Source organism: Sciurus carolinensis, chromosome 16 (assembly GCF_902686445.1).
Source record: "Sciurus carolinensis chromosome 16, mSciCar1.2, whole genome shotgun sequence".
In the NCBI taxonomy this organism is placed as follows: Eukaryota; Metazoa; Chordata; class Mammalia; order Rodentia; family Sciuridae; genus Sciurus; species Sciurus carolinensis.
Genome location: NC_062228.1, coordinates 52,419,471 through 52,433,639, shown reverse-complemented (window position 1 = coordinate 52,433,639; position 14,169 = coordinate 52,419,471). Strand labels below are relative to the sequence as shown.

The window sequence follows — 14,169 nt, the reverse complement described above, 5'->3', positions numbered from 1 at the left end:
TTCTGCACAAATATTTTAAGAAAATAGAAGAAGACAGAACACCTTTTAACTTATTTTATGAGGCCATCATTATTTTGTTACCAGAATGAGAAAAAAAGACATTACATGAAGATAACAGATCAATAATCCTCATGCAAAACTCAACAGTACTAACAAGTAGAATACTATATATGAGAATGTATCAAGTGGATTTATCTCAAGAATGCAATGTTAGTCCAACATTTGAAAATGAACATAATTAATAGACTGAGGTAGAAAAACACATGAATATTTTTATACATGCAGAAAAAGGCATTTAAGAAAATTCAACATCCATTTATTGTGAAAATTTCTCAGCAAATTGAGACACAGGGATTTCCCTCAACTTTATATAAAGTTGTTACAAAAACCTCCAGCTAATGTAACACCTAAAAGACTGGGCTAGAGAAGTAGCTCACTGGCAGAGCACATGTCTAGCACGTTGTTCAATCTCCAGTACCACCAAAAAAAAAAAAAAAAAAAAAAAAAAAAAAAAAAAAAAAAGACTAATTTAAAGACTAATTCTTTCAATACTTCCATGCAATAACTTTTTGTAAGGTTCAAACAATATAATAAGGAAACAAGCAAACAAGCAAAAACCAGAGTGGAAAAGAAGAAAAAAGTATCTCCATTTTCAGACATGATTATAAAGAATCTATTTAAAAGGTAAGAGAACTAGTGAGTTTAGATAGGTCTAGGGGTACAATGTTAATATAAATAAACTGTATTTCTATATACTAGAAATGAACAAGTAGAAACTTCCAACAGATTAAAATTTCAGAAAACTTTTTACTACAAATCTAACAAAACACGGGCAATATCTGTGCATCGAACAATAAAAATCACTAAGGAAATAAAACACCTAAGAGGGAGGAGATATATGAATGGAAAGACTCAAATATGCCAAGTCATCCAACACAGTTCCCATCAAAAGTTCTGCAGGGTTTTTTTTTTTTTTTTTTTTAATAAACAAAATGATTCTCCAACTTACATGCAAAAATGAAAAATTACAACAGCTAAAGCAATTCTGAAAAAGCAAAGTTGGAGAATTTATGCTACTAGACTTAGAGACTTAAAATAAAGCTAGAGTAATTAGGAACAAGTGGCACTGGTGAAAGAATTAAGAGCTCATGTCTTCCTGAATGTTATGTCAAAGCTGTTTTGAGTAAACATCCTTATTCTTAGGAAAATACACTTCGTATTTTAGTGTAAGGGCAAGATGACTGTGTGGTTAAGAAAAGTGTGTATACACAGTCATACACACATTCAGGTATGTGAAGAATGACTTGTTAACGAATCTGGGTAAAGAGAATATGAGAGAATTTATACAAATTTTACAGTTTTTCTAAGTTTTATATGATTTCAAAATAAAAAGAAATATAACGATACATCAAAATCAAAATCTCATCATTTAGAGATAATTAGAAATCTCTACACATCTATACCTTTTCTTAAAAAAATAGGATTCCACAAAAACTCAGATTTTGTGTTTTCCCAGGTTACTAAATTCTGGAAATCTTCCAACCTCTGTAATTACAAATTTGCTTTCTCTCATTTGATGTTTGTATAGTATTCCATTGGACTGATAACACATAAAATACCCTGGCAATCCAACTGGTTGTTTGCTACTAAAATGATTCAATGAATATCTTTTTATATATATCTGTGGCACACATAAATTTACATTTGAAGATCAAAGGCTCATCTCTGGGGATCTACTCCTTAATTATAGCCCTTTATACTACATGAAACAAACATGCATCCTTAGTAACAGGAAATTTTTAGTCAGCAATTTTATTTTTCCATAGCTTTACAGCTTTTTAGTAAAATAATAACCACTGTAAGTATAAAAGGAAAGTTAAAGTAATTGAAAACCCTTCCTGACCAAAAATAAGTAGTTAAAATATGGCAAATATCCTTTTATACATTACCTTTCAGCATACAGTCACACTGAAAGATGGTCATTTATATTAACTGGATCTTACCAACAGGGCTGCAATACCAACTTCTTCCCTAAATCTGAGTTCCAGTTCCGTTACTCTGGTTCTGCCATCATTTTAGAGTATATGTTAAGATTCTGAACCTGAAGAAAACCCCTTCCACTCTCAATATTTTTACAGGGTCCCATCACTAGCATCGACTCCAAAAACTTGAAGTTCTACCTTCTGGCAGAAGTCAACAAAAAATTTCATTTCTTGAGCTTTTTGCCAACGTGGACTTTCTGGTGGTATGTGAGACGGGACCGGTGACTGAAGTCTTTGCCGCACAGATCGCATTTGTAAGGTTTTTCTCCAGTGTGGACTCTTCGGTGGGCTTGAAGACGTGCACTCTGACTGAAGCCCTTTCCGCACACCTCACATTTGTAGGGTCTCTCCCGAGTGTGAACACTCAGATGGACTCGAAGATTTGAGGGGAGACTAAAGGCCTTCCCACACTCCTCACACTTATGAGGCTTTTCTCCTGTGTGGACCCTCTGGTGATGGCGAAGATTCAAGCTCCTACCAAAGCCCTTCCCACACTCCTCACATCTGTAGGGCTTTTCTCCAGTGTGGCCTCTCTGATGGTATATGAACTGTGAACTGTATCTGAAGCCCTTTCCACACACATCACAGGTATATGGCTTCTCCCCGGTATGGACTCTCTGATGGGACTGGAGGCCTGAGGACTGACTGAAGCCCTTACCACATACACCACATTTGTATGGTTTCTCTCCAGTATGGACTCTCTGATGTACCCGAAAATCGATGGCCTGACTGAAGCTTTTATCACACTCTTCACATTTATAAGGTTTCTCTCCCGAGTGGACTCTCTGATGAGCATGAAGATTTGACCTCCAGCTGAAGCCCTTCCCACACTCCTCACACTTATATGGTTTTTCTCCAGTGTGAATTACTTGGTGTAGTTTAAGATTTGAACTGTAACTGAAGTCCTTACCACACACATCACATTTGTACGGTTTCTCTCCAGTGTGGACTCTCTGATGGGTTTGAAGCTTTGAGGACTGACTGAAGCCCTTCCCACACATTTCACATTTGAATCGTTTCTCTCCAGTGTGGACATTCTGATGGACTTGAAGATTTGAGGCCTGACTGAAGCCCTTACCACACTCCTTACATTTATAAGGCTTCTCTCCTGTGTGGACTCTGAAATGGATATGAAGATCTGTATTTCGGGTAAAGCCTTTCCCACATGCCTCACATTTATATGGTTTCTCCCCAGTGTGGACTCTCCGATGGCATATTAGTGGCGAATTGTGGCTGAAGCCCTTACCACACACATCACATTTGTAGGGTTTCTCCCCAGTGTGGACTCGCTGATGTATGTGGAAATGTGCAGCCTGAGTGAATCCCTTCCCACACTCCTCACATTTATAAGGTTTTTCACCCCTGTGGACCCTCTGATGGACTCGGAGATTAACGCTCCAGCCAAAGCCCTTGCCACACTCCTCACATTTGTATGGTTTTTCTTCAGTGTGGACTCTCTGATGGCACTGAAAATTTGAACTTTGACTAAAACATTTACCACACTCCTCACATTTGTAAGGTTTCTCTCCCGTGTGAGTTCTATAATGAATGATGAGACCTGTGCTGCTACTGAACCCCTTACCACAACTGTCACATCTATAGGACTTCTCTCCTGGGTTAGGCTGATGAGAATAAAAAGGGTTCTTATGGAAGCAATCACCAGATTCTCTACATGTGCCCTGTTTCTCTCCTGGCTGAATTCTCTGATGAGTTTGCAGGCGTGTGTTTTGACCGAAGCGCTGCTCTGTGTGAACCTTCTGATGAAGGTGAAGCGCTGAACTATAATGGAAGCTCATTCCACACACATTACATGGACGTAGTTTCCCTTGAAAGGGTAACTGCGGATTGGAGCCATCAATAATGCTCCTGCCCCATTCGTCACATTTGCAGGGCTTCTGCTCTGCCTCGGTTTTAACATGCTCACTGAACGGTGATTTCTTCATCAAGTCTTCACACGTATGCAGACTGCTTTGCACATCCATTTGCTTATTTCTACTGAGATTCTGTGACTTGCTCAGATATGTATTCCGGCAAGAATCCTGGGTTCTTAAACTTGAAAATTCTTCATTTTCAATATACCTGGAACTATTTCCTTTATGATTCTTTATATTGCTCTCATTTTCAAAAACCTGAATGGAATTACCTTGTGGTAATTGGAAATTCTTCCTCTGAAGACATCTGGTTAATTTACTTGCAACCTGTTTCCAGATTTGCCAGCAGGATAGCTCTGCATGTGAAAGGTATTTTAATGCAAATTTTTGAAGAGTTTCTATCTCATTTTGACTTGTACTACCTATAAAAGAAAGCAATATTCAGAAATAAGGACAGGTTAACATTTTCTTTGGAAATATTAGAATTTCACAGCAAGGCCAGGTTAAGTGGTGCACGCCTGTAAACCCAACAGCTCAGGAGGCTGAGGCAGGTGGATCACAAGTTCAAAGCCAGCCTCAGCAACTTAGCAAGACCCTGTCTCAAAATAAAAAATAAAAAGGGCTGGGGATGTGGTTCAGTGGTTAAGTGCCTCTGGGTCTGATCTCTGAAACAAAACAAAAAAAAAGTGTTTCGGAGTAAGACCAGAGAGTTAATAAGCAGGAGAAGGATCATCTTATCCTTACAACAACATTTATCCTTTTCTTGTTTTTTGCACATAGAAGAGTGGGATCAAGAGTCTCCTCAGACATCATTACCCTATGTACACGTATGATTACACAAATAGTGAATCTACATCGTGTATAACCATACAAACAAAATGATGTACCCCATTTGTGTACAATGAATCAAAATGCAGTCTGTAAAATTTTTTTTTAAAAAAGTCTCCTAAATCCAGGGTGTACAATGTGACTCATTGCTAGAATAATGTTTAATATGAGAGCCACAAGCTTGAAATCAGATGGTTTCAAGGTAACAAAAAGATAATCCACATTCCAACCACAATAACACCAATTAAAAGCTTATTTGCCCCTTCCTTGGACATAAAATCATACTTTAGGTCTTGATAGAAATTATACTTCAAGAATAATTTAGGCTGGGCTGGGGTTGTGGCTCGGTAGTAGAGTATTTGCCTAGCACGTGTGAGGAACTGGGTTCGATTCTCAGCACCACAAAAAAATTAATGAATAAAATAAGGTCCATCAACAACTTAAAAAAAATATTTTTTAAATAATAATTTAAGAAAGTGGTTGGAATATTAACATGCTTTGTTCTGAAACCTGGTACTAATTCAAGTCTGTAAAAGGAGAAGAAAAGGGACAGCTAATCTTGTACAACTGAGAAAGAAATTGGGAGAAGGAATGAAATGGGGCACAATGCAGGCTCTCAAAGTCAACCCATAAGAAGAGAAGAATTATATTTCACTTGGAAAACCCTGAGATTTGTTGATTCTCTCACTCCCTTTAGGTCTGTGTTCAAATGTCACTCTACTGGTGACGCCCTTCCTAACATTCAATGTAAAAATAATTCTTCCTTACCTCATATACCTTTGATCCTTCCCATTCTCCTTATCCCTCTCCCGCAATCTCTCTCTTGCAGTGCTGGGGATGCAACCCAAGGCCTTATGCATGTTAGGGAAGTGCTCTACCACTGGGCTCCACCCCCAGCCCCATATCTCTCTCCACAGCACTTTTACAAGTTGATCATCCCTAATTTGAAAATCTAAAATCCAAAATATTCCCAAACCCAAAACTGCGCTGACATGGTGTGACAGTGGGAAACTCCACACCTGACCTCATGTGATGGGTCACAGTCAAAGTGCAGGTGTATTAAATGAACTACATAAAATTATCTCCTGGTTACAAGTATAAAGTATCTATGAAATACAAACGACCTTTGAGTTTAGGCTTAGGTTCCATCCTCAATATATCTCATACATACATACAAATATTCCCAAATCCCAAACAATGCAAAACATGAAATACTTCTAGTCCCAACCATTTTGGATAAGGGATATTCATTCTGTATTATTTGACTTACTCTATACTTCCTATTTTTCTGTCCTTTTTATACCCACTAGAATATAACAGTTACATGGAAAACACGAACTTTGTTCCCTTCATTGCTTCATCCCCACAATAATATGACTTTTTTCAAATTGTTGAGATATATTAGTATACCATGAAACCAATTCTGTAACTTGTGACAAACATTTTTTTGAAAAAACAGAATTAAAAACTTAAGTGTATTACAAACAATAAGAGTCCCACTATACACAAGGTGAGATGGCAAGCACCTCTAGTCCAACTACTCAAGAGGCTGAGCAGGATTACCTGAGCTCAGGATTTTGAGATGAGCATGGGCAACACAGTGGGACCTCTGTCTCAAAAAGTATCACTATTCGAAATACTTGTACACGGACACATAAATATGCACATTTCACACTTGGTCAGGAAGTAAAATATGCTTCTTATCGAGGACTGTGGTAACAAACATATGAAACCTATGCTGGAGTTGTGGCTTAGAGGTAGAGTGCTTGCCTAGCCTGCATAAGGCCCTGGGTTTGATCCCTAGCACTGAAACAAACAAATGATGAAATCCTGGCTTAAAATATTTAAGAGGAAAGGAGGGACCTTAATTATATAATTAATTTGCTTAAATGAGAGTTATATCCTAAAAACATGAACTTTGAAAAACTATCAACAGGCATACATGCAATTCTGGATGTGGCGGGCTGAATAACCCACCACTCCATACCAGAGATGTTCAAGTCCTGAACCTGTTAATGGCAAAAGGGACTTCACAAATGTGAGTAAATCAAGGATCTTGAGATGGGGAGATTATCCTGGATTAATAAGAAGAGCTCAAAGTTATTACAAGAGTTCTCATAAGAGGTAGGCAGGAGGGAACCTTCCCACATTTCAGCCTCTGCATCTCTCCGTTGTGGTTGTTCTGATTTGCATTCTTTCTGCTATAATAAAACTGTTAAATAAAGCACCCTCCTGAGTTCTGTGAGTCATTCTAACAAATTACCAGGGAACCCCCAAATTTGTAGCTAGTAGGTCTTAAGTGAGTCTGAGAACCCCTAGACTGACAGCTGGTGATGAGGGATGTCTTGTGGAGAACTGTGCCCTTAACCTGTAAAGCCTGGCCTAACTTCAACTTCTTGGCATCAGAAGCCATCACAACATGTGAAGAGCTTCTCACACTGCCTAGCATTGGCCAAGATTAATACCAATAAGGTTTAAATTATGCTGGAAAATCTATGTAGAAAATTCCACAGTTTTACCTTTCCTAATCAGGGCTCTTGTCAACTCCACAGGTATGTCAGTGCCTGTGGACTTCTGAAAATGTTCAATCAGCACTGCTGAATAACTGCATATAAGTGATATGGCTATTTAGATATTATAATAAAGGGAGGGAAAAAGCAGCAAGCTAGCTGTATATACAGGGCAGTTTTCCCCAAAATGTAGCAACTTGAAGTTACTACGTGGGAACTGATGAATCATAATGCCTGGTACATTGGTACTGATAATTTTTAAGAGTTCAATTATAGTCTGATAATTGTGAATAGCTTTTATCGCCCAAGTTTAGACAATCTGAACTTTACATACATAAAGATGTCTATAAAATTATAATTTCAATTGTATAATAATAATTATCTAAATATATAATTATGTTTACAGATTCACTGTAAAACAATGTTTCAAAATTACCCATTAATCACATTAGTGTGTTCTAAATCAATGAGCTACCCCTTGGAGTATTAGGGATGGAAGTTCTGTTTGTTTCCATTCTCTATAAGTTTTTAAGAATCACTATAAAAACAAGCACTATAATTTGTGCTCCTGTGACCTATAGGGCATATATATAAAATATATAATTCTAGGATATTATTTGTACCTGGAACATGATTGCAAAGTCCTTAAATATACTGATATTGAAGAAGCAAAGGAAACTTTTGAGAAAGGGGGACAGAAAATGCCACCTGATTTGTTAAAGAAGGAACTCAGTCTGTTATGCAAAAATGAAAAACGACAATACTTAGGATCATAACTCTCGAGGTTGTTTGCATGTGAAAATGAGACCCAGTCAAGTGAAGCCAGTATCTAATAATCCTAAACACATGAAACATGATGCATCATGTACACCTAAAAGGGAGACAGACTGAAAAAGAGTGGTTATATCCATTAACCACTCACAGATTCAGGGTCTCATCTGCTGTGCTTGCAGACAAGCCTCTATTTTGTTTTGGGAGTGGGCGAGAGTATACAAATTTACAGCCTCTAGGACTATCTAATTTTTACTTTTACTTTTTAAATAGAACTGAGAAATATACAGATCAAAGAAGAAAGAAAAAAAAGGGGTGAAGAACGCAGTGAAAAGTGAAGAAGTGAAGGGGGGATGAGGAAGACAAGGACAAGCTAGTGAACAGTGGCTGGCAGCATGTGGACAAGGCAGCCTTCAAGCACAGAAAAGGCTGGGATCACAGGCTGGGGGAGCCATGAGCGGAGCTTTCCCATTCCTGTTCCAATGATTAGGATTTATGTTAAGAATTCATTCTTTTTTTTATTTTTCAGTTGTTGATGGACCTTTATTATTTATTTATTTATTTTTATGTGGTGCTGAGGATCAACCCAGTGCCTCACACTTGCTAGGCAAGTGCTCTATCACTGAGCCACAGCCCCAGTCCTGATAAATTCATTCTCTCAGCAAGTATTTACTGAGAACCTACCATGCAGAAGACCCATCAGTTTGAGTAGACAGCAATAAATGGAACTGCCAAAATTCCTACTCTTGTGAGATGAGACAGATAATGAACAAATAAATAAAAATATGCCATTAGGTGCTTAGTGGTTAGACACAAAAGAGACAAGGTAAGGGGATGGAGAATGGAAGGAAGATGTTATTTTAAACAGGACAGACATAGAAGGCTTCTCTAAAGAATGAAATTTGAGGAATGACCTGAAAGGAGTAAGGAAGGGGCTGTGCTGGGCTGGGGGGTCTGCTGAGGTAGAGAACAGAACCAAAGCCATGAAACAAAGAACTCAGAAAGAATACGTCAAGGGGACCCATAAGGCCAGAAGATCTAAGCAAGGGGAAAAGGATAGAAACTTGGTGAGGATACCAGATCAGACAGGGTCTTACAGTCCAGTCTGGGTGAGAAGTGAAGGTTTTAAAGGGGGTTGAGCAGGACTGGCATGATCTAACTTTTTTTTATTTTTTAAAGAATCACCTGGTTACTGTGGACAGATAATAGGAATGTAAGGGAGGAACCACAGAGACCAGCGTGGAGGTGCTTGTCATTATCTAAGTGAGAGGTGCTAACACTTGGATGGTGGTAGCTATGATACATGTGGTGATAATCTCACCAGCTAGTGTCTGAAAGAATAGCTGCACGGATCTCACCAAAATAGCTACTTCTCTGGGTTTCTGTTTCCATCATCCAAAGCTTTTCTTCTGCTTCCAACTGGGATACCATATCCACTTTGAAGGGAAGGTACCCTATGAAAAGGCAGAGATATATATATATTTAAGGTAAACACACAACTGAAATACATTTTTGTCTAAGTCATATAATCCTCAGATCATCAAAAGTGGTATTGTAAGAACTTTTTTTGACCATAAACTATAAAAAAAAATTTAGGTCATGCCTAGTTCTCATATATGTGTTTTTTATACACATATATATTTTATATACACATATATATTTTTTTTAATTAAATAGCCAACGCTGTCTCTCCCATCACTCATTCAAAATGGTCACAGCATGGGCTAGGATTGTGGCTCAGTGGTAGAGCACTTGCCAAGCATGTGTAAGGCACTGGGTTCGATCGTCAGCACCACATAAAAATAAGTAAATAAAGGCATAAAAATAAAATAACATTATTTTTAAAAATAGGTCACAGCCAAGGCTGCAATGTGAGTAGTTTTTGATAAAGAACTGATATGATCTACCCTTATCTATTTCATTGAAAAGAAAATGCCAGTATTTATACTAAGTTTACTTCATGACCCAGCAGTGGTTTACCGCCATAATTTGAAAGACAAAATACAGAAGCTAAGTTGGCCATTTACAGTTCGTCTAAAATAGGGTCTCCACTGTGGCACTACTGATACTTTGTACTGGTAATTCTGTGTTGTAGGGAACTGTCCTATGCACTGCAGGCCCACATCCCTGGTCACCACCCACTAGATGTGACAACATGTCCAGACATTGCCAAATGTCCTCTGACAGAAAAATCACCCCAGATGAGAACCAGTGAGTCAAAAGAAAAGAATTTCGTGTGAGCAAAACTGCCACTAAAACCTGTCCCGTTATCCCAGACATTAGAAATCATTTTTCCTTCAAGAGCAGGGAACCATTTCAAATGGGTCAAAGTCTTGAACACCTGAGGGCACAGAGAAACTCAAGGGAGTGGAAGTTCAGTGTGAGAGGGAGCCTGTCCTCACCCACTGCAACCAGGTTCTTGAAATTCTCCACCATTACATCTTGGTACAGCTTCCTCTGGGTAAGGTCCAGCAGCCCCAGCTCCTCTGTGGTGAAGACCACAGCCACATCTTTGAATGTCACTGCCTCCTACAATATCAAACACACATAGCCTCAATTTTGCGGAAACCCCAGAAAAAGTGCAATGCAAGTGTGGCACAGTGGTGCACACCTGTAATCCTAGCAACTCAGGAGGCTGAGGCACAAATTTAGGGTCAGCCTCAGCAACTTAACAAGACCAAGTCTCAAAAAAAAATAGAAAAGAAAAAAATTCCTGGGGCTGTAGCTTAGTGGTAAAGCATGCCTGGGTTCAATTCCCAGTACCACCAAAAACAAACCAAAAAAGAAATACAGCACAAAAAGGATAGAGAGAATACAGAAAAAAAAAAAAAAAAAAAGTTACATGCAGATTTGAAGGAATCCCAGTTGTTTCAACTACTGTCTCTCCTTTAATGTGCCCTACCTCCATTCCCAAATCTTACCCTATATCTGTTTTAAATATTTGCAAAGTTCACAGGACTTCAGCAACCCCCTAGGATAGTACACAGCTCTTCCTGGATGCTTCCAAGGCAAATGCATATTAATTGCCAATTCACGGCCGATTCAGGCACTAGCTCTGGACTCAGGCTGTCTGAGTTCAAATTTCCAATTTCTGTCATTTATCAAATTTCTCTCCCAAGAAACTTGAACAAGTTCCTTAACTTTTCATTGTCTCAATTTCCTCTTCTCTTCAATGCTGTCTAAATTGCAAGGTGCTGGCAAGGACTAGGTAGGTAAATACATGTAAAGCACTTAAGACTGGTGCACCACAGGGGCGAGGAAACGGAATAGTTCACACCCTTGCTATAATCTCGTTCATCCCATTGTGAGGGCACAGAATGATATTCCTTGGAACAATGTATCTTTAACCAATCCAAAAAACACATAATTAGTTACAGATGTCTACCTATAATCAATACTGCAAAGATTCCTTTACAGAGATCTTAGCCAAATATATATATATATGTATATCTTGGCCAAGAAGCACCAATTGCATAGTCATAGAACAGGCACTTTTAAAACTTTAAAAGCAGAATAGCAGAATGCCCCCTCAAAAGTTTTCTCAATTCACTTTTCACATAAGTACAAGCATTCCTGGATCTTTAAACTTGGACAAATATACCTTAGTTCTTTTTTAAAAAAGTATTTTACAATGTAAGTAAAATAAATAAATCTTTCTTAATATTCATATATATTATTAACAAACACTATTTTTCATAAATTCACTTTCTTTTTTCAAGAAACCCCTGTATTTTTTTATTCTCATAATCCAACTGGGTTTTATCTTACTTTTTGGCGGGGAAGGTAAGGGATTTAATTCAGAGGCACTCTACCACTAAGTTACATCCGCAGTCCTTTTTATTTTTTTATCTTGAGACAGGATTCCACTAAGTTAATGGGGCTGGCCTCAAACTTGTGATCCTCCTGACTCAGTTTCCCACATTGCTAAAGTTACAGGTGTGCACCACACACCAGGCTATCTTAACTGGAAACTGAACTATTAACCTTTACCTTATATTTAAGTCTATCCCACCAGTTGGTTATTGTCTTGTAATATTGCACCTGATATCTCATGCTGAAGGGAAATTTAAAATGCTTGTGTTAAACCGAGCTTGAGCATCTAGGTTTTCAGAATGACTAAGACACACACATAGCAGAGAGGAGACAAGCCCTGAGGTGAGACCCAAATGAAGGGCACCATCAAGGTTTATGCTTCAAAAGGTCATGTCAGGTGTTTTTATAATATGCACTCCGGTTTCTGGAAAATTTTTTTGCCTTGTCTATCTCTTCATAAAAATGGAATGAAAGATATTCCTACCTAACAGTCAAAAACTTCAGAGTTCAATGTACTGGTGACTGGGAAAAGGAAGGCAGTTATATGATGTTCCCGCACCCCTATCTTCATGTTTAAAATGCAGATAAATCACCTACATATTCACACAGTGCTCTAAAGAATAATGCAATTGGGCTGGGGAGATAGCTCAGTTGGCAGAATGCTTGCCTCACATGCACAAGGCCCTGGGTTCAATCCCCAGCACCAAAAAAAAAAAAACAAAAACAAACAAACAACAAAAACAAAGAATAATGCAATGACAGAAAGGGCTGGCAAGGTATTTAAACACTATTAGACATATCTATATACAATTACTTTGATAAAATAACACAAGAAAATAGGTGAGTGACTAAAACACACACACACACACACACACATACACACACACGTAAAGAAAACCTGTAGCTCTCCCTCTATAAAAACATCCATAGGGGCTGGGGAGATAGCTCAGTTGGTAGAGTGCTTGCCTTGCATGCACAAGGCCCTGGGTTCAATCCCCAGCATAACACACATACACAAAATCTATAACATTACACCATGTCATATTTTGGATGCTCTGCTTACAAAATATCTAAGGGAACTGACATGAAATTACCTCTTCAATTTAGAGGTCCTAAAACTTTGACAAACAATGCAGAATTCCACCAGAATTGCTTTCTGGGGGACAAAAGTTATATATAGAGAAAATGTTCCTATAGTGTTCCTCAAAATGGTAAAATTTTTAAATTCTCTTAAAGTTTGAATAAGGAATAGTTTATTTTTTTAAAAGGGCATTCCAATTCAATGGAATATAATATAACCACTGAAATGCACATGATATAACTAAATGAAAAAAAAGTCAAAAATTTACCTATTCCATTATTGCAGATATACAGTGACAATGCACTTGAAAAAGGAATATGGAAAAGCGAAAAGAGCTAGTTTATAAGCAAGAGAACAGTATAGATTATTTTGTTCTATCTAAAGTTTCTAATATCTTCTCAAAGTTTTTTTTGTAAAACAGTAAAGATAATCAAAAAAACACAAACATACACACACAACAAGCATACAGAGTGCACTCAAAGATCTGTTATTTTGCAGGGTGCAGTGGCACATGCCTGCAATTCCCAGCAGCTCAAGAGGCTAAGGCAGGAGGACTGCAAGTTCAAAGCTAGCCTCAGCAACTTAGCGAGGTCCTAAGCAAATTACCAAGATCCTGTCTCAAATATAAAACATAAAAAGGGCTGGGAATGTAGTTCAGTGGTTAAGTACCGCTGAGTTCACTCCTGATCAAAAAAAAAAAAAAAAAAAAAAAAATTTTTCCATTAGCCTTCCCAAAGAACAGAAAAAGATGTGCCTAATTGTTGAGAAAGTATAATCATATCTTAAGACACGGAATTCCTTACCTGAAACTTGGTCATTTGTTCCCGTTCCTTCTGGGGAAGATCAGACTCCTGAACAGGCATGACTGAGGAAGGATGAAGAAGTCATGAGATAGAAGTTAGAGCTGCTATTACCTCATGTGGATTTTTGTGGAAATTATATAAGAGTACAAGACTGCCCCTACTTCCAGACACACAGTTTTGTAATCAGAGCATGAACTAGATTCCATCTACTCTTGGCCTGTCAGCTCAATGCTGTTGGGTAGTGACCAATGAACACAACCAAATGCAGCATCCCTACTATAGGAATTTCTGGGAATGGCTAGAGATAAAAGGCTAACACGCTGGCTAAAAAGACTGTGTTCTGGAGTCAAATGCCAGGTTTAGTTTCTAGAAATGACAATTCTGTATAACCCAGGGTATCTTAAGAAATCTCACTCTACCCCATTTTTGTCATGTGTCAAAGACGACAAG

General features: G+C 38.1%; 1 protein-coding gene across 3 annotated transcripts in view; it reads right to left on the bottom strand.

Annotated features, from left to right (window-relative positions):
• Window positions 1-935: 935 nt before the first annotated feature.
• Window positions 936-14,169, bottom strand: part of Znf227 (zinc finger protein 227) — a 59,417-nt gene continuing 46,183 nt past the window's right edge. Inside the window, exons 3-6 of one of the 3 annotated variants that reach the window (XM_047528069.1) lie at window positions 13,720-13,781; window positions 10,425-10,551; window positions 9,381-9,476; window positions 936-4,335 (exon numbers count right to left, since the gene is read on the bottom strand). In XM_047528069.1, coding sequence (XP_047384025.1) covers window positions 2,207-4,335; window positions 9,381-9,476; window positions 10,425-10,551; window positions 13,720-13,779 — 2,412 coding nt within the window. In that variant the 5' untranslated portion in view covers window positions 13,780-13,781 and the 3' untranslated portion in view covers window positions 936-2,206. The remainder of the gene's footprint in view (window positions 4,336-9,380; window positions 9,477-10,424; window positions 10,552-13,719; window positions 13,782-14,169) is intronic. The other 2 variants (XM_047528073.1, XM_047528074.1) reach the window with 2 other exon arrangements.